Source organism: Protopterus annectens, chromosome 1.part2 (assembly GCF_019279795.1).
Source record: "Protopterus annectens isolate FY-2018-M chromosome 1.part2, PAN1.0, whole genome shotgun sequence".
Taxonomy (NCBI): Eukaryota; Metazoa; Chordata; order Ceratodontiformes; family Protopteridae; genus Protopterus; species Protopterus annectens.
Genome location: NC_056727.1, coordinates 1,244,561,774 through 1,244,580,930, shown reverse-complemented (window position 1 = coordinate 1,244,580,930; position 19,157 = coordinate 1,244,561,774). Strand labels below are relative to the sequence as shown.

General features: G+C 40.9%; 1 protein-coding gene across 1 annotated transcript in view; it reads right to left on the bottom strand.

Moving 5' to 3' along the window:
- Window positions 1–19,157, bottom strand: part of LOC122792451 (dynein light chain Tctex-type 1-like) — a 268,497-nt gene that overhangs the window by 179,754 nt on the left and 69,586 nt on the right. Inside the window, exon 2 of the mRNA XM_044060238.1 lies at window positions 18,613–18,654. Within this exon, the coding sequence (XP_043916173.1) occupies window positions 18,613–18,654 (42 nt within the window). The remainder of the gene's footprint in view (window positions 1–18,612; window positions 18,655–19,157) is intronic.

Below are 19,157 nucleotides of genomic sequence, written 5' to 3'. Positions count from 1 at the left end.
TTACTGGATGCTCCCTTAAATCAGGACTGCTTGTTTGGCAACAAGGCAGAAGTCCTTTAAAAGATGGAGGAAAAAGCTAAATCTATGCAAACCGTTTAAGATTTTTTAAAAGTACAACCTCCAAGATTTAGTAGGCATTGCCTTCTAAGAATTGGTCCTTTCCTGCCTCTTCCAGACCTTCTCAGATCAAACCCAGACCCAGCAGAGCACCCAGGCTTCAGTCCCAAGGGACGCACAGGACTAAGCAGCGGGGGGCTTCCACTTCCAAATCTGGGAGTAATAAAACTCCCCCCCACGGTAAACTGTCTCAATGACTTCTTTTTAAAACTTCCAAGCACTTCTCAACTGACTGCAAAGAACTGGAGACTCATTACCCATGACAAATGGGTTTTAAATATAGTGTCCCAAGGATACATATTTCACTTCCACATGTTACCAACTCTAAGCGGTTGGCCAGATCTACCTCCAAATCAGTGGGCAGAGGCCCAAAAGCAAGTTCTCTCTCTTAAGCATAGGGGCTATTCATTTGGTACCAGAAGAGAAAAAGGGACAAGGTTTCTACTTAAGACTTTTCCAAGTACCCAAAAAGGATCTGTCTACTCTAAACACCTTTTTGGTGATTCCAAAACTCAAGATGCTGACTCTTCACCAGTTGCTTTCTATTCTAGGCACAGATTCCTGGTTGGCAACACTAGATTTAAAGGAAGCATACCTGCACATAATCAGGGAATCTTACAGAAGATACCTATGCTTCAAAGCAGGCTACACGCACTATCAGTTCTCTGCACTGCCCTTTGGCTTATCTACTATGCCCAAGGTATTCACAAAGTGCCTAGCTCCAGTCATTGCATTTTGCAGGCAAAGAAATTCTCAAATATACCCACACCTGGACCAATTGTCTAATTCAGGCAGGAAACCAAGACATACTTTTGAATCATCTGGCTTTTGTACAAAGGGTGTTAACTTGTCTGGGGTACACCATAAATGAAAATAAATCACACCTGGTACACTGTCAACAAATTATATTCCTGGGAGCAAGCTTGAATACAACTTCTCAGATGGCTTTCCTCATGCCAGAAAAAACAAATTCACTTGACAACCTACTACAAACAAGTGGCCACAAAAACCCTGCTATCTGCAAGGCAAATACTGCAAGCCTTGGGGTTCATGGCCTCCTGCATTATTCTTATTCCATATGCAAGGCTGCATATAAGGAAACTACAATGGTATCTAAAAAAGCCTATGGTGTCAACATTCTCAAGGCCTAGAAACAATTACTCCTATCATACCTTGCCTACGCCTAGAGTTCCTTTGGTGGGCAGAGGCCTGCCACCAAAACAAGGGTCTACCATTCACACTATCCCCTGCCACCCAAACCCTAACAACAGATGCATCAGACTATGCATGTGGAGGCGCACCTGGCAGGAAAGTGCATTCAGGGCAAATGGAACCAAAGTCAAATGCACCTGCACATCAATCAAAAAGAAATGTTAGCTGTACAGAATGCTCTGACAGCCTTCAAGGACCACATTCTTCCAGGACAATTAATGGTAAAGACTGACAACACCACTGTTATGTGGTACATAAGCAGGGGGGTACACATTCTTACCCCCTCTGCAGACTAGCCATGGCATTGTGGAACACAGCCTTGAGCTACCAAGTGCATCTACAAGCTCAATTCCTGCCAGGAAAACTAAATACACTGGCAGATGGACTAAGCAGAAACTTTATGGACCCACACGAGTGGAAACTGGAACCAAGGATTTTCAACATGTTGACAAGCAAATGGGGAAGCCCAGATATAGACCGGTTTGCCTCCTCCCCAGAACTATCAATTGGAAAAATTTTGTACAAGGACTCTCCACAGACAAGCTTGGATAGTGGATGCTCTGTCCTTCAGCTGGAAAAACATACCCATTTATGCCTTTCCTCCTCTGCCTCTGCTCTCCAAAGTACTACTAAAGATCAAACAAGACAAACCAAGGACGATTTTGATTGCACCAGACTGGCCATGCCAACACTGGTACCTCCTCCTGTGCATTGTGTCACTATTGGCCCCATGGCACCTGCCTCAGACTCTTACCCTGCTGTTTCAGCAGGAGAACCAGATTCTGCACCCTCAGCTTCAAACACTGAACCTAGCAGTCTGGCTAATTACCTAAGCTCTCCTTTACCATTCCTTAGTAAACCAGGGATGGATATCATTTTAGAGGCAAGGAGGCCTAGTACTAGAAAATCTTATGCTGAAAAATGGAAAAGATTCAGTGCCTGGAACCAATCTCAAGGGATGAGCACAGCAGTGCCTAATTTACCTCAGATTTTGCAATACTTAACTGAGATGCTTCACAAGGGCCTGTCTTTTTCCTCAATAAAAATTCATGCCTCAGCCATTTCAGCTCATTATAACACAGAACCTCCCTTCTTCTCTCATCCACTGCTCAAGCAGTTTTTCAGAGGGGCCAAAAATTTAAGACCACCCAGGACAGCTCCTACTCCAGCCTGGGACCTTAACTTTGTATTGGAGAAACTCACCCTTCCTCCTTTTGAGCCAGCTGTTACTGCAGACTCAAAATTCCTTTCTTGGAAAACAGCTTTCCTTTTAGCAATCACTTCAGCAAGAAGGGTATCTGAATTAGAGGCCCTTATGGCAGTGGAGCCTTTCATCATCTTTCATGCAGACAGGGTGTCCCTCAGGACCACTCCCTCTTTCATGCCAAAGGTGATATCCAGTGTGGCCCTTTATCAGTCCATTTATTTGCCAACCTTCTTTCCTAATCCACAGAACAAAGGGGAACGGATACTGCACTCCTTAGATGTGCACAGACAACTTAGATTCTACTTGGAAAGGACTAAACCTCAAAGGAAATCTGAACAACTGCTGGTGGCGTTTGCTGCAGGGATAGAGGGTAAGGCTATTTCAAAGCAGACTATCTCCAAATAGATAGGCCATTGCATTCATTTCTGCTATAAGCACCATGAAAGCCTATCCCACAGGGGATCAGACCCTACTCAACCAGGGCTGCATCTACCTCTACAGCCTTTCTCAGAGGCGTACCTACCAGGGACATTCTGGAAGCTGCTTCCTGGAGTTCTGTACATACTTTCACCAAGCATTACCATTTGCTAATTTTCTCTAAACCCAGAGCTGACTTTGCCACTGCAGTCTTGCAGGGCCTTATAGCTCATCCTAATGCTATCTAAATTCCTCCTCCCATCCTTACCTTTGGGAATCTACCCAAATGTGATGACTGCAACAGTGAAACATGAAGAACATAGTACAATTGTTTACACTTACCATAAATGTAGATGTTAGAGTGGATTCACTGTTGCAGTCTTTGTTACCCTCCCTCCATCCCCCTGACTTCTTCTGGCTATACCTCTTCTCTCCTTTACAATGCTTAAAAGCTTTTTGGTGTATTTGCTTCTTTGTTGGAGGTATAACCTTGTATATTTATAGATTTAATTACTTCCCATTAGGGGGGCACCTGACATCTGGGGCAAGAAAAACTGATGTAATGACATCGGCTGCATGTTTTATACCCCTGACGACCTGACGTCACAGAAGAAGAGACAGCAACCGACGTAGGAACCAAGACATTGTTAATCAGGCCGACTGATGGCTACTGCAAGCAGATAGCCCAAATGTAAAGACTGTAACAGTGAATACACTCCAACATCTACATTTATGGTAAGTGTACACAACTGTACTGTAGGGTACCTGGTGCATACCACTCCCACTGATAAGCTAGAAGGCTTCCTTCTGACACAGAAAGGCTTGGGGGGCTCAGAAGCTTACAAACAGTCCTGGATACAGCAAATATGTATCTGGACTAGAGTAGTTACAGGAAAGGTAGGAAACAAGTGCAAATGCGGCATTTTAAACCAGAAGTTGAAAGAGATGAAAAAACTGCCTAATGGCCAATAAATTACAATTTCTGGGCCAGAAACCACTCCAAGGCCGAGTCTGAAACGGCCTTGTATGCCAGACATAGGTCACCTCTGAGCAGTCTGTATGAGACTGAATAGAGGGACAGGGCTTTTAGTCTATTTGTATAGGACAGGTGTTTAAGACCCTGGATTTTCCTGGTCAGGAACCTCTGTGTTTGCTCCAGCTGCTGCATGTGTTTGGCAAGGTCCATGCCGAAAGGGGCATTCTACTTGATAAAGGGTCTTATAAGGGAGGAGTACAGAGATGTTATGACCTCCTTGTTCCTGGATGAAATGCACTTACTTATGAGGTGGGCCATGTAGAAAGCCTTTCGTACAGTGGAGGCAACATGGTGGTCAAAAGTCAGGTTGCTATCAACCTGGGTGCCCAAGTCCCTCATGACTGATTGTGTGCTTAGCATGTTATTAATGTGATAATTAGTGGGGACACCATTTTCTCCAAAGGGGATAATGATGCATTTCTTGGCATTCAGTTTGAGACCATGCTTCTGGCACCAGTCATTAGTTTGAGTAAGGCCCTCTTGGCAGATGTTCACATCACTAGGGGGATTTATGACAATGTCCAGCTTGCAGTCATCTGCAAATCTGGTCAGCCACAGACCACTGGTTTTGGCTTGCACCTCAGAAAAGTATATCCCAAACAGTAGAGGCCCCAAGACCGAACCTTGGGGTAGGCTGCTTGTTACGGGTCTACTACTAGAGGTGGTTTCCTCTATTTTGACTGAGTGGGTTCTATCAGTGAGCCAGTTAGGATTTTTAGAGGATCTGCCCTTTGCTGCTTTGGATCCTGGTGTGACAACTTTGGGATCAGCAGAAAAATTCCTGAAGAGATAATTATGGGAGTCCAGCACCCTGTAAAATCTGTCTGTTTTTTGAGGGAATGGAGGAAGAGAATCTGGATTTAAAGAGGGATCTATAAAACCATCCTCTGCAACCTCCAACACAGGAGAAATAGCCAAAGGTTTGTGTTTTGGCAGGTCAAGGAACTCCCTAACCATCTTTTTAGACTATGAGTATTCCTGGGTCTCCCACTAGAAATGTTCCTTCATGGCATGGAGAGTTTCCTCAAAAGTGATGTCCTCAAGTGGCGAAGCAGAAGTCAGATTCTCTTCAGAATCTGAATCTTCAAAGGAAGTAAGGAAGAGTTCCTCCTCAAAGACAGACTCCTCCTGGTCAGAATCCCCATCAGAATCAAGAGGATCAGAAAATACTTAAGGGGTAGGATCCCTATTCATTTTCCTTGGGAAAGACTCCAAAGGGAGTTGCCTAGATCTAACTATAGAAATAAGGTCTTCAGCTAACCTCACCAGGTCTTGCTGATATCCCTGTGCATGGGAGCCAGTAAGCTTAGGCATAGGGCCTGAAGTAGTACCCTTCTTAAATGTAGCTCTGGCCTTGGGCTGAGGTACGTCTGCAATCCTGATGCCAGCCTCTCTGGAAGAATGGGCCACCGATGTAGGCAAATGCTGCAAAGGAACATTGCTGGAAAAGGGAACTCATTGGAAGCCTAGGTTTGCTGAGCAACAATGGACCCGAATGGAAACCAAAAAGTCAAGACTTGTGTAAAAGTTGAGAGACCCAGTGGGATGTCAGACTCTGGATAGGTCTCGTCAGAAGCCTGTTCTACCACCTCAGTTGCAGAAGGGGGCTGAGAAAGCACCTTACCTTACTCAGTGATTATGAACCTTGGGGGACTGGCTGATGGAGAATGATTGTGATCCTAGGCCTTAAGCTTGGGTCTTTTTTTCCTTATCTTTGCTACGCTTAGGAAAATCAACCTTGGGACGACCGGCAGACAGACTATGCAAAGTAGATGGGAGACTTCGGTACCTAGCTAAGATTTTGGCCCTATCCCTGATAGTCCTACAGTTGAAACGGGTGCAGAAATGATAATTTGGAACATCGTGATCAATGACATACAGTGAATTGAAGTCTCAGTGTGGGATTTGCTTACCACCGTAAAGACAATTGTTAACCTTATCTGACATGGGTTAAAGCAAGCAAAAGGAGTTTTCCAATGGGGTACTTAGCTTTCAAATGATTTCTCTCTGGTGCAGACTGACTGATGCACTGAAATATTGCTTTGGGCTTTGATGGCAAGAAAAGACTGATATCATGGCATTGGGTGGCTCCCTACATACCCAAGCTTACTCACATTATATAGGACATCTGCCAGCCTAAGGAGGAGGGATATTTTTACTCTGTTAGTTGGGCCAGCCAACAGCTTTCATGGCAGGAAATCTCACAAGTCAGGACTGGAAGAGTGAAACACGAAGAACATTTTAAGTATATAATTGATATGGTAGTCAAGAAAAGCTGACTCTGTTTACAGATGATACTATTTTATACCGTACAAATCCAGAAAGGTACATTACAGTGTTGTGGAACATTTAGAGACTGTTTCAAATCTTTTCAGGATACAAAATGAATGAAGCTAAAACAAAGGTAATAGCAGTAAATTATGTACCCACACATGAATTGGTTCAATAATATCCACATTTATGGAATATGATAAAATGAAGTACTTAGGAGTATGGATAAAAAATGAGTCCAATGTGGCAGGTAAGGATATGCAGGGAAAACACAAGATAATAGAAAAATTGAGAAAATGGAAATTCTGTTATATGGATATTGACAGCAAGATTAAAGCAGTTAAAATGTTTTTAGTTCCTTTAGTTGTATACACAGGTCAGGAGAAGTTGTGGATAGCAATTAATAAAGAGCTGAAGGATTTTATCTGGGAGGGGAAAGACGGCAAGAGTCAAGGGAGATAAGCCAATTCTTCCAATAGAACAAGACAGATTGGGATTACCTGATTTGAAGGAGTATTTCACAGCAACACAGTTAAGGCTCCTATACATAGCACAGGCAGATAATTATAATTCAATGTGGAAAGGTATGATGATGAAATGGGGAGAAGCTTGAGAAACAAGGATAGACTGGGATTTTGGATGCAAATGTATAAAGACAAGAACAAGAACAATAATCATGCAGAATATTACATTTATAAAGTTGTAGAAAGTATTTTAAGAACTAAGGCAACAAGGGAATGAAGAAAGGAGATTCTGCCAGTAGGGATGACTGCAATTAGGGATACAGACAATAGGCAAGAGGGGGCTAGAATTTATTGTAGAAAATTGGCAAAGGAACCAAGGTATTGGGAGCAAATAACTAGAGAGAGAGAAAGGTAATAGAATGGGAAGACGTCAACAATTTATTTGGACTGCAGGTTAGATTGCCTTCTTTATAAAGGATTGATATTACATTATAGGTAAACAGGAAAAATGGGGGGGGGGGGGTATCCTGAACAAAAGGCCAGCACTAGTAGAGTTTTTAGTAGAATCTAGAACAGAAGTTGCCATTAAAAAAGGAATAATTAGTAGAGTATATAAAATACTGCATGAAAACTATAAGAATCAATCAGAGGAGGTTGGACAGGACTGGGAAGAGAGACTGGATAAGCAATTCACAAAGAAACGATGGGGGTTATATGTATGTCTCCCAAATATGCAATAAAGTCTAGAAGAGTTAGGATCTTTGCTTGGAAGTATTTACATAGCTATTTGTATACCCCAAGTAGACTCCAAACAATTTTTCTTCAGGTAGATGGCAAATGTTGGAGATGTGATGGGGAAGAAACAGATAACTGGGAACATATTTTCTGGGAATGTAACGAGTTGGCAGACTTTAAAGATTCCCTGCAGACTGCCCTGTTAGAGATACTGGTTGAGAAAATTGGTATAACTGGTGTAACCAATGAAATTACTTTTTGAGCTATGATACAGAATCGGAATTGCCTAGACATAGTAAGGCCTTGCTGAGTCTAATTATGTCAAAAAAGCAATTACTAAAAAAAAATGGAAATTAAAGTCTAAATCAGCTTTACTAGAAGTAGCAAATATAGTAAGAGAGAGAAAACCATTTGGAATTTGGATCTTTAGAAAATGTTAAGAGCAAGCTACATAGGAAAAAAATGGGAATTGTGAGAACAAAATATGCGGAGGAGGAACAGGGTTTAAAAGAAGGCAGGACTTGAATGAGCTATGTAATGTCTGACTGACAATGACTGGAAAGATTATAAGTGGTAATGTTTACATCTGCAATTATGTCATCGTGGTTTGTAATGATTAATGTTTGCAACTGGAATTGGGTCTGTATGGTTTGTTTTCCTTTATATAAATGTAAGATTGCTTATGGCATATGTTATAATTTAATAAAGATGTTTCTTGTTTAAAAAAGGGCTAAAGCTTCATACTAAGCACTATTCACCCATTCAAACAAAACCATTAGTAAATAAAATCACAGATATAACAATGGTAGACAAAAGTGGAAGGAAACTAGGAGCTATAAACAAGACCAGGAAAAATACTGAATATCTGTTGAAATGGTGACTGCCTCACAGATCTGCACTACATTTAGTATATTATTTTTCTGGTTTCATTTCTCATTTATGGGTAAAATGCCAAGCAAATGACTGAGTGAGGTGGAAACATGTCTAAACATACCCAAGACTATGACAGTGGCAAAGACCGTCTTGGTTTGGACCGCATATACTGGTTGGTAAAAGTGCAAATGGAAGACAAGGTAATAGCTTTGTAGATATGTTTACAGTCACTCCCCCCTCAAAAAAAAGGCAGCTGGTTTAGAGTAATCTCTCACAGAGTTTGAAATGGCAAAGGCTCATCAGTAGCACTCTATCAAAAGACAATCTTTTTATTTTGGCTTTTCTCAGTTAGGGGTGTAGCAAAAGGCAATACAATTACAATTTACTGACTACTCAGAAATAGTACTTTTTTGCCACCAATGTGCCTAACTTGTTGAAGGGATAAGAAAACAAGAACCAATCTGTCTTTCTGCTGTCTTACATTATGTAAATGTAGAAAATGCATCCACTGGGGATCAAAGTAATGTAGACTTGTGGGTGTGGTTTGAGCTCAGACAAGATGGCAGCCTAAGACAAAAGTTGTCCTAACAGGGACTTTAAAAGATGACTGCACACTGATCAACATCATGACTTCAGTTCTCCCAGTCTGAAAACAGAAACCGAGGAAAAGGAGTGGCATTTTTTTAATAAAATTCAGTTACTGGCTAGTAAATACACTGCCTGGATGCAAGCAAATAATAAAATTAGAAAAGCTGAAAGAAAATCAACCAGAAAAGGTGAAGAGATACACTGACTGGGAAGGATTATGCAGCAGTTCAGCAAAAAAGTACCACAAGCTTCAGCTTTGGTTCAAGAGATGGCTTCCAGTAATGAAGAAAAAATAAATCAACTGTACTCAAAGGTGATTAAAATAAATGAAACATTGAAGGTGTATTTCAACTGAAACAACAAAAGCTGGAAAAAATAGAAGCTTTAACTAGGTATTCAAATGAACTGAAAACTGCAAAAATCAGAGGGTGGCATGAAGAAAAAGCTTGCTGAATATTAGGTTTCTCATGAAGAACTGTTTAAAATAGAGTTAGAAGACAGAGCACCCAGAGAAAACTTGACAATTTGTGCTGTACCAGATAAATTAGAAGGAAAGTACAGTTTTGTACCTACCATAAATGTAGATGTTCGAGGATCCACATTGCTGCAGTCCTAACTATTGGGTAGTCCGCTGTCCAGTCGGCCCGAATACCAAAGTATATGGCTGACGTCGGTCACGGCGCATTAGACTGACGTCAGTACGTCAGGGTACTAATGCGCATGACCGGCGCCATATCCTCAGTCTTTTCTTGCCCCAGATGTCAGAAGACCCTAAAAAGACAAGGCCAAAACCAAAACACACCAAACATACCTGCACCAAAAATATATACAATATATACAAAGGTACCAGAATATAATCTCACCTACACAACCACCCCGAAACACAGAGGGAAGGAGGGAGGAAATTGGACTGCAGCAATGTGGATCCTCGAACATCTACATTTATGGTAGGTACAAAACTGTACTATGTTCTTCATTCCACATTGCTGCAGTCCTAACTATTGGGTAGAATCCCAAAGCAGAGGTAAGGGAGGCTGGCAAATCATAAGGAAGCAGGAGCTGATAACATGCCTTGCAAAATAGCTGTGGCAAAACCAGCCCTAGATTTAGAGTAGAGAGGAAGGTGGTAATGCTTAGAGAAAGTATGCACAGAACTCCAAGTAGCTGCCTCCAAAATATCCTTAGTTGCCACTCCCCTTAGAAATGCTGTTGAAGTGGCAGTAGCCCTAGTGGAATGAGGCCTAATCCCAGCTGGAATCTCTTTGCCATGATGGGAATAACAAAATGCAATGCAAAACCCAATCCACCTAGAAATAGTTTGTTTTGACACAGGCTTGCCCTGCGAACTCAAAGCAAAAGAAACAAACAACTGCTGAGACTGTCTAAAATCCTTAGTCCTGCTTAAATAATAACACAATTGTCTGTGTACATCTAAAGTGTGCAAAATCTTTTCCCCTTTATTTTGGGGATCTGCATAGAAAGTAGGCAAATGAATAGTTTGGTTTAAAGCCACACTAGAAACCACCTTAGGCATAAAGGAAGGATTAGTACGTAATGATACCCTATCCTTATGAAAAATCAAAAAAGGCTCAACCGCCATAAGGGCCTGTAACTCAGAAACCCTTCTTGCAGAAGTAATGGCCAACAAAAAAGCAGTCTTCCATGACAAGTATTTCAGGTCAGCAGTAGCTGCAGGCTCAAAAGGTTGTAGAGTAAGTTTCTCCAACACAAAATTGAGATCCCAAGCAGGAGTAGGAGCTCTCATTGGGGTCTTATATTCTTTGCCCTCTAAGAAATTGCTTGAACAAAGGATGTGAAAACAATGGTGGGTCACAATCATAGTGAGCTGAAATTGCTGCAGCATGAATCTTAATGGAAGAGAAAGACAAACCTTTGTCCAATAACTCAGTAAGATATTGAAGAGCCACACTCAAATTAGGCTCTGAAATCTCCAAATTCTTTGCTGCAGTCCAAAATAAAAATCTCTTCCATTTTTCTGTACACTTTCCTTGTACTAGGTCTTCTGGCTTCCATAATCACATTTAAAACTTGTTGAGGAAGTTGAGACCTGCTGTCTTTCAAAACAGAATATGCCAGGCTGTTAGATGAAGAGTTTGAAGCTTGACATTGAGCAGATGACCGTCCCTCTGAGACAATAGGTGTGGAATCAAGGGTAAAGGCCATGGAGGCTTCCTTACCAGACTCCTCAGTAATGGGTACCAGTGCTGCGAGGCCAATCTGGAGCTATTAAAATCATCCTTGGCTTGTCTTGTCTGACCTTTAGAAGCACCTTTGGGAGAAGAGGCAGAGGTGGAAAAGCATACACATGAAGATTTTTCCAACTGAAAGAAAGAGCATCCACTTTCCAAGCTGTGTGATGAAATCCTTCGTGCAAAACTTTGGCAGCTGGTGGTTTAGTGGAGAAGCGAACAGATCTATGTCTGGAGTTCCCCATGACACTGTCAATTTTGAAATACATGAAGATCCAGTTTCCACTCGTGGGGATCCATGATTTGTCTGCTTAACACATCTGCTAAGGAGTTCTGTGCTCCGGCAGAAACCTTGCCTGAAGAGTTAGGTGCAAGCTGAGCGCAGTCTCCCATAAAATCATTGCTTGCCTGCACAATGGGTAAGAATGTGTTCCCCCTTGTTTGTTGATGTACCACATGACAGTTGTGTTGTCTGTTAGAATCAACACCTGCCCTGGAAGAAGTAACTCCTTGAAAGCCATCAATGCAAACTGGACTGCTAACATCTCTTTCATGTTGATATGTAGATGCTGTAGTCTGGCAGGCCACTTGTCTTGTATCCACTTTCCATCTAGATGAGCTCCCAAGCAATGTCTGAGGCATCTGTCGTTAGAATCTGACTTGCCTCTGGCCGGGTCACAGAGAGTCCCTTGTTTAGGTGACATTCCTGAGCCCACCACAAAAATTCCTTTTGAATGCAAGGGATTATTTGAATGACAGTGTCCAAATCCTGGCAGTGCTGCGTCCATAGATTTTTGAGATACCATTGTAGCTTCCTCATATGCAGTTTGGCATTGGGAAGCACCAGAATACAAGATGCCATGAACCCTAAGGCTTGAAGGACTGTCCTTGCAGTCAGCCCGGACTGATGAGATAGTTGATGGAAGTAACTGGAAAGATTCTTTTGTTTGTCCGGGGTTAAAAAGGCCATCTGGGCTGCTGTATTCAGTCTCACACCCAGAAAGCACATGTCTTGAGAGGGTACTAGACTGGACTTTATTTCGTTCACAGAATACCCTAGGCATCTTAGCACTGCTATGACATATTCCAAATGCTGTAGAAGGTCTTCCTTTTCTTGAGCCAGAATCAGGCAGTCGTCCAAGTAAGGATAGATTTGAATTCCTTTTAGCCTGAAGTAAGCTATCACTGGAGCCAGAACCTTTGTGAATACTCTGGGCAGTAGATAAGCCAAAGGGCAATGCAGAGAACTGATAATGAGAATTTCCAGCTCAACGCAGATACTTTCTGCAACTCAGTCTTATAGGCACATGAAGGTAAGCTTCCTTGAGATCTAAAGTTACCATCCAGTGATCTTTGCCCAGCAGAGGTAAAAGCTGTTGTAACGTCAACATTTTGAACTTTGGAATGTCCAGATAAGTGTTGAGGATAGATAAATCCAAAATTGGTCTCCACGTGTTCCCCTTCTTTGGTACTAGGAACAGGCGAGAATAAAATCCTAGGCCCATTTCTGACACAGGAACTGACTGAATGGCTCCTATTTGGAGCAACAGAGAAATTTGCAGCCTCTGTTCTTTGTAGAGGAGGAATGTCTGGCATGCCTTTGAAAGGAGGCAAGGTATGGAAATAAAACCTGTAACCGTGGTGAATGATATCCAGAACCCATTTGTCTTGGGTAATTAAATCCCAATTTTCTTTGAAAAGAGACAGCCTTCCTCCTAGAGGTGCCGCCAGGCGAATGTACTGGCAGCTGAAAAGGCAGGTCATTGGGTCTGCTAAGGACTGACCCCTGCCCTCACCAGAAGTCTGAGCAGGTGAACTCCCTGTCCTAGGCCTAAAAGAACCTTGAGCTCTGCCCCTACCACGTCTAGACCTACCCCTAGACTGGGAATCATAAGCAGGATAAGTCCACCCCTTAGTAGGCCAATTTCTACTAAACTTGGAGGCTGCACCTGCAAAAATCCTTAACAGTTTGCATAGACTTAGCCTTGTCCTCCATTTTCTTTAAAACTGCTTCCACAGGCGAACCAAACAACACATCAGACTGTAAAGGAGCATCCAAAATCCTTGTCTTAACATGCTCAGCTAAGTTCTGATCTCTCAACCAGGCGCGCCTGCCGAAGAACAGAACCAGTGGCAGCCACCCTCGAGGAGGCCTGCACAGCATCAAAACCACACTGCAAAGAATGCTTTCCCACTTGTTCAGAAACATGAACTAAATCCTGCAGCTCTTTACACTCAATACCTTCAGCCAGAGCAACCACCTTAGACTTCAATTGTGAAAGGAGATAATTCTGATATTTTAACATATGAAACTGACAATTCAACGCCCTCATGGCTAAAGTGGAAGAAGTGTACACTTTCTTTCCCCATCTATCCAAAGCCCTTGCCTCTTTATCAGGAGGAACAGGATTTTTAACCACAGAAGCCTTCACACCTTTAGGCCCCTGAGAGACAGTTTCTGGGTCCGCCCTAGGACTCTTAAAAAGATACTTATGGGCTTCAGGCACCCTATAGTACCTATCCGGTTTAACTGGGGCAGGAGGCAAAGAATCAGGATTCAGGGAAGCCTCTGCAAACACATCTTCCACCACATTCAAAACAGGAGGTATAGCTAAAGGCATATGCTGGGGTAAAACAAGAATTCCCTAAGCCTTTTCCTGGAATCAGAGAAATCTTGACCTTCCCATTTAAAATGCTCCCTCATGGAATGCAGAGTCTCTGAAAATGAAAAATCCTCAGGAGGAGAAGCAGAAGGAGTAGAATCATCCACATCAGAATCAGAATAAGGAGGGTACTCCTGCAAGTCTTCAGAAGACTCAAGCCTCCGAGCATTGCTCAAAACTCTCAAACTCAGGTTCCACCCTAGGCCTCTTATCAGGAGGGGCATAGAACCCTTATCATAGTAATCAAATCCTCTGCCATTTTAAGCATATGTTTCTTAGGCAAAGATCCTGAAGCACTAGGAGAAACCCCCACTGAAGCTAAACTTGGCCTGCCCCTCAAAGAAGCCTTGGAAACAGAAGGGAGGCTCTAACCACCTTAGGAAGAGAGGGAAGAACAGCCACCTGAGAAGCCCCTCAGCCTGGCCTACTTCCTGAGAGGATACATCCTGTAACAGTAAAGTCTCTCCCTGAGACTCCAAAGAAACACTTGGCAAAACCTCCGGCTCCACTGAGCCTTCTAAAGAACCGACGTCTGGGACTGTCGGTTCCTCTACTCTAGGCTTTGCTGCTTTATCTTTGTTTAGCGAGCATCCGGCGGCATTTTATAATTACAACGCTTCCCAAACACTAACCTGGCACAGTCTAACCTTCTCTTAATAGTGCGTTTGTTAAATCTAGCACAAGAGCGGCATCCAACAACGTCGTGCTCAGGCCCTAAACAAGGTATACACAAAGTATGGTAATCCCTATGAGGTATCTGTTTCCCACAAGAAATACAGTTATTCACTTTTTCTGACATCCGGTTAAATACTGAGGCAAGAAAAAACCAAAATATTTAGCCAACTTTGATTCGGTCTGAAACTCTGACTTCAGAAACTTTCAGAAAAACTGCTTCTGCATCGGACCATGCGGCAAAAAAGACTGAGGATATGACGTCGGTCATGCGCATTAGTACCCTGACGTCAGTCTAATGCGCCGTGACCGACGTCAGCCATATACTTTGGTATTCGGGCCGACTGGACAGCGGACTACCCAATAGTTAGGACTGCAGCAATGTGGAATGAAGAACATCAGCCTGTATGAATTTTATGAAAGCACAAATAAGCAATTGGACTGGTGTTCTACAGACTTGACTGTATGCTCCAAACCTAGTCATGAGAAAGCAGCCAAGACCTATAATAGTAAAGATGCAATCATACCAGCAGAAAGATTTGATCCTTAAAAATTGTGGCAGAAGAGCAATGTATTAAAAACCAGAGATAGCAGCATTTGCAGAAAATGATTATTCACTGTACAAAAACAGAAGCAAATTTATTCCAGCAATCAGAGAATGTTGAGAGGCAAGTATGAGATTCAAGCTGCTGTATGTAGCTATTTTAAAAGTGTTTTTTCCTGGAGGATCAGTCATTTTTGAAGCAGAACAGACTAAGGAAGAAAAACAGTTTATCTAACAAAAGTTAGCAAGTAGAGGGGGACTCTGCTCCTCATTCTTCTGATGGTAAGGTTCAAATTTAGACTTTGTCAGTGAAACCATTTCCAATGTTCCAAAGGAAATGCTTGAGAGAGAGAGAAAAAAAAAACAGAGTTCACTAGAAGAATTAGCAGTAGCTAGGACTCAAATCAGAGTGTAGTGTTGGGAGATGGAGATGAACAGAAAGAAGACTAGCGACTCTGAAATTAGTGAATAAATGGGAGACTATAAAGCATCTTATCACATTTATGTAATACAGTTTTGCAAGAAAAAGTGGCTAAAACACACCGGACTTTTGTTGACTTTGTAAAACTTATGGGTGGACTGTAAAGCATATACCCCCACTTTATATCATTAATGTTTGGAAGGAGACTAAAACGGGGGAAATTAACTGTAAATAAAAAAACAATTTTTGCTCCGATTAGTATTTGTATAAAACATTCCATTATATAAACTGCATGTTATATACAGTAAAACTGTTTTGTGGAGTGTGTAGTCGGGGAGTGTTTTCAGTGACTGTTGTACGTATTAAAGATATTAAATTAAGCAAGTGCTTTTTTAGTTGTAAGAAATACAACCTTATGGTATAACAAGAGGAAAAAGGCTGACAAAAGCAAGTTTAATGTGCATATGCTGTGATCTTGGGCTGCTGGGGTAGGGTGGGGTGTCAAAGTGCAGTGATTAAATTACATGTAGAATTAGGATGTTTTCTCTCTTTATTTTACAGGGGTGAATGTCTAGATTACTACCTTTGGCTTAAGCTGTAAATAGGTGTTTTTTAAGCATGTAGCCTTTAAATATAAGACAAAACAATGAAAGCCATAAAAATGCTAAGCTTCTTACAAATGCAAAGATATCAACTTGTTCGTTTCCTACTGGCAAATGTTCAGTGGAGACGAGATGCCTGCAGCTGATGGCAGCTGGGCATTCTTTTCTGAGTGAGAATTCCAAAGACTCAGTGCTGAGTACATTTCCATGGAGGCAAGCTATCTGCAAGTGCAAGCAGTTGGTCTTGAAAATTCTGAGTATACTTTGCTGGGTGAAATGCACAATTTAAAGGTACAATGGCAAGCAGTTTAGTAAAAAAAAATTAAGTTTTAATTTATGAGAAGTGAATAAGAGGCAATAATCTCCCTAGCGGCTTTAATACATTAATGCATTTAACATAACATTGTACAATTTAGTTTTATTTAAAGATTGCCAGTGTACTTTGTCTTAGGGCTAAAAGTTAATGTTTTGTGAAAGCATACAAGCTGTTTTCATATCTCAGAGGAGAAGAGAAATAAGAAAGGAACAGACAGCAATCACCCTACAGGAACTTGTGAACTGGATGCAGGGAACCATCACTCTTGTGGCACAGCTGCTTTTTTCTCCGGTAGGTGGAGTGACTTCTAATGACATCAGCATGACAGTCACTCCCAGCTATAGAAATAGCTGAGCTGCAAGGATCCTGGTTTTCACCAGGTGTCACACAGGCAGCAGTTTATGAAAACCTTATCCACCCCAAAATAGAACAACTGGCCATTGGTCCTTCATTGGCCACATCATCCTGTCTCTTTCAGCTGGCTCTGTCCGTGGCCCCAGTCTGTTCCAGAATATTAATGGCAAAGATGGCTCCCTTGCAGCTGTACCATTTGGATGGATTACTATTAGAATGCCTTTGAAAATTAGGAGGACTATTGATGACAGGCTTCAATCTAGTCACAGTCTTTCTTTTCCCACTAAGGTCCTTTTAGGTATAAGTACTGAAAGCAATTATATTTGGATAGCTCTGTCTCCTATTTTTTTTCAGCATTTTATTTGTGAACATACAAATCTTTTATAACTATAACTAATTCTAATTGTAAACTATGACCTAACCAGGTACATCTAATATTTACATCAATGATTTTGGCCAGAAAATAGGCATCAACAGTATCATAAATATAATATAAGATAATGATACTGCCTGCACTGATTGAAATAACTTATCTTTAATGTCAGCATTAGTCAGGGGACTCTATGTTTCTTTTGTGTATCTCTTATCCATTCAAGCATATTAAAGCAAAGAGAAAGCATATGTGTCTGATACAAGCTATTATAGCTAAACAGGAAGTACAAACTTTTCTGACATTCATTTTTCAAATGGCTTGGATACTTTTTCAAAGGGAGTAAATGCCAAAGTTACTTCTTACATAATCTGCCAAATCTATGTTCAACAATTTGAATGTTCAAAGGTTGTATAAAGTCTTTATAAAATATTTCTGGATTTCTAGGGACAGGTGTCAAAGATTCAGAGTTTTTTTACAAAATCCCTGTAGAAGTCACTATAAGAATTAATCACAGGTAGACTTAACTGAAGGTTTAGGCATTTATATTTAGTTATAATGACAAAACCTCTTCTTAGGGAAGTATGTAAGAAGTATCCAGCCTTAACCTCTAAGAGCAGTAGAGCATCTCAAAAGGAGACCGGGATGGACGGGGATCCAGAACAACTTAAAGTGCTTTTTCATCAGATGGAATTAGATTGTTCAGAAGAATCAGTTTGGTGTAAATAAGAAATGTCCTGTCTGAAGACCATTTTCACAGAAGATAAAAGATAAGTACGTTTGGGAAAATTGTTTTGAACAGAAACGTTAGCTGACAAAAGGATGCAGACATTAAAAAGCAATAGGTTAACCCTCTGATCCTTTTTAAAAACTGCAATGAAATATTGATTCAATAAATTAAAATAATTTCTTGCAAAAGTGGAGTAATCATCCCCAACCTTGAACAGCAGGCAAAGTCTGTGGGAGTAGAAACTACATTGAGCGAAGTACACCTGAACTCTTCCTGTACTGATATGAATTAATCTGAAGTGCAGATAGAGGTGAAGTAAGTGACTTAGCTTCTGGGATATAATCACTACTGGTCAGTAATCATTATGAATCCCACTGCACAATGATCCATATGCTAAAGATAAGTAAATGCATACATGCACCCAAGCATATTGCTCTTACAACTCCCAAAATATAAAAAAAGACTTGCAATAATCAGTTATTTTTGTACAATTATTTAAACTACAGCCATACCAGACATACAGCAATTTGTTTCAGCATTTCAAAGTCTGAATAATAATTTTGAAACTCTTGGAAGTCTAGCACAAAACTGGAGTTCTCCATTTATTACAAAAGGGATGCCACCATTAAACTGGTAGTGGGAGAGGAATGTAACTAAAGAACAATAATTTAAACCATCACATGCCTGTGGAATTTTGCTGCTTAAAAAGTTTGTCATTATCCCATGAGATGAAGCATCATTATGAACTGTGAATTATGTTTATATTAATCACATCTATACATACTAGCAATATTAAAATGAACAACTTACTTCTTTTATGATGGTGCTCACATCCTCAACCACAAATACAGCCTAGGGTAAAAACAAGAAGAAGTTAATAAAAGCAAAACATAATCTATTCTTGAAGAGCACAGTTACAATGCAACAATAATTTAATGATGAAAGGACTTGTGGTCTAGCATTTTCTTGTTTGTCTCATTAACAGAGAGCTACAACATATTTTATGATGTGGATCCTATGCTAGTATAACTATGTACAATTATACTTTTCCCTCTCTTTCAAGGCTCATGCAGTTTGTGTGTTCGTGTTTTCCACAAGCAGTCTCTTTGGTTATATTTATAAAGATTGATATGTTCAGAAATGAAATGCTGAAAAAATTGGGAGACAGTCATCCAAAGATAATGACCTTCAGTACTATACATTCATAAAAGAAAAAAGTGAAAAAATCCTAGATATCAGTATCCTATTTGTCAATGTTCCCCAGAGTCAATTTTCTAGATGTCATTTTCCACTCATTTTAAGCTATTCTCAAAATTTCATAATTCTCTGGGTAAATACAGTTTTTTTTTCAAAAT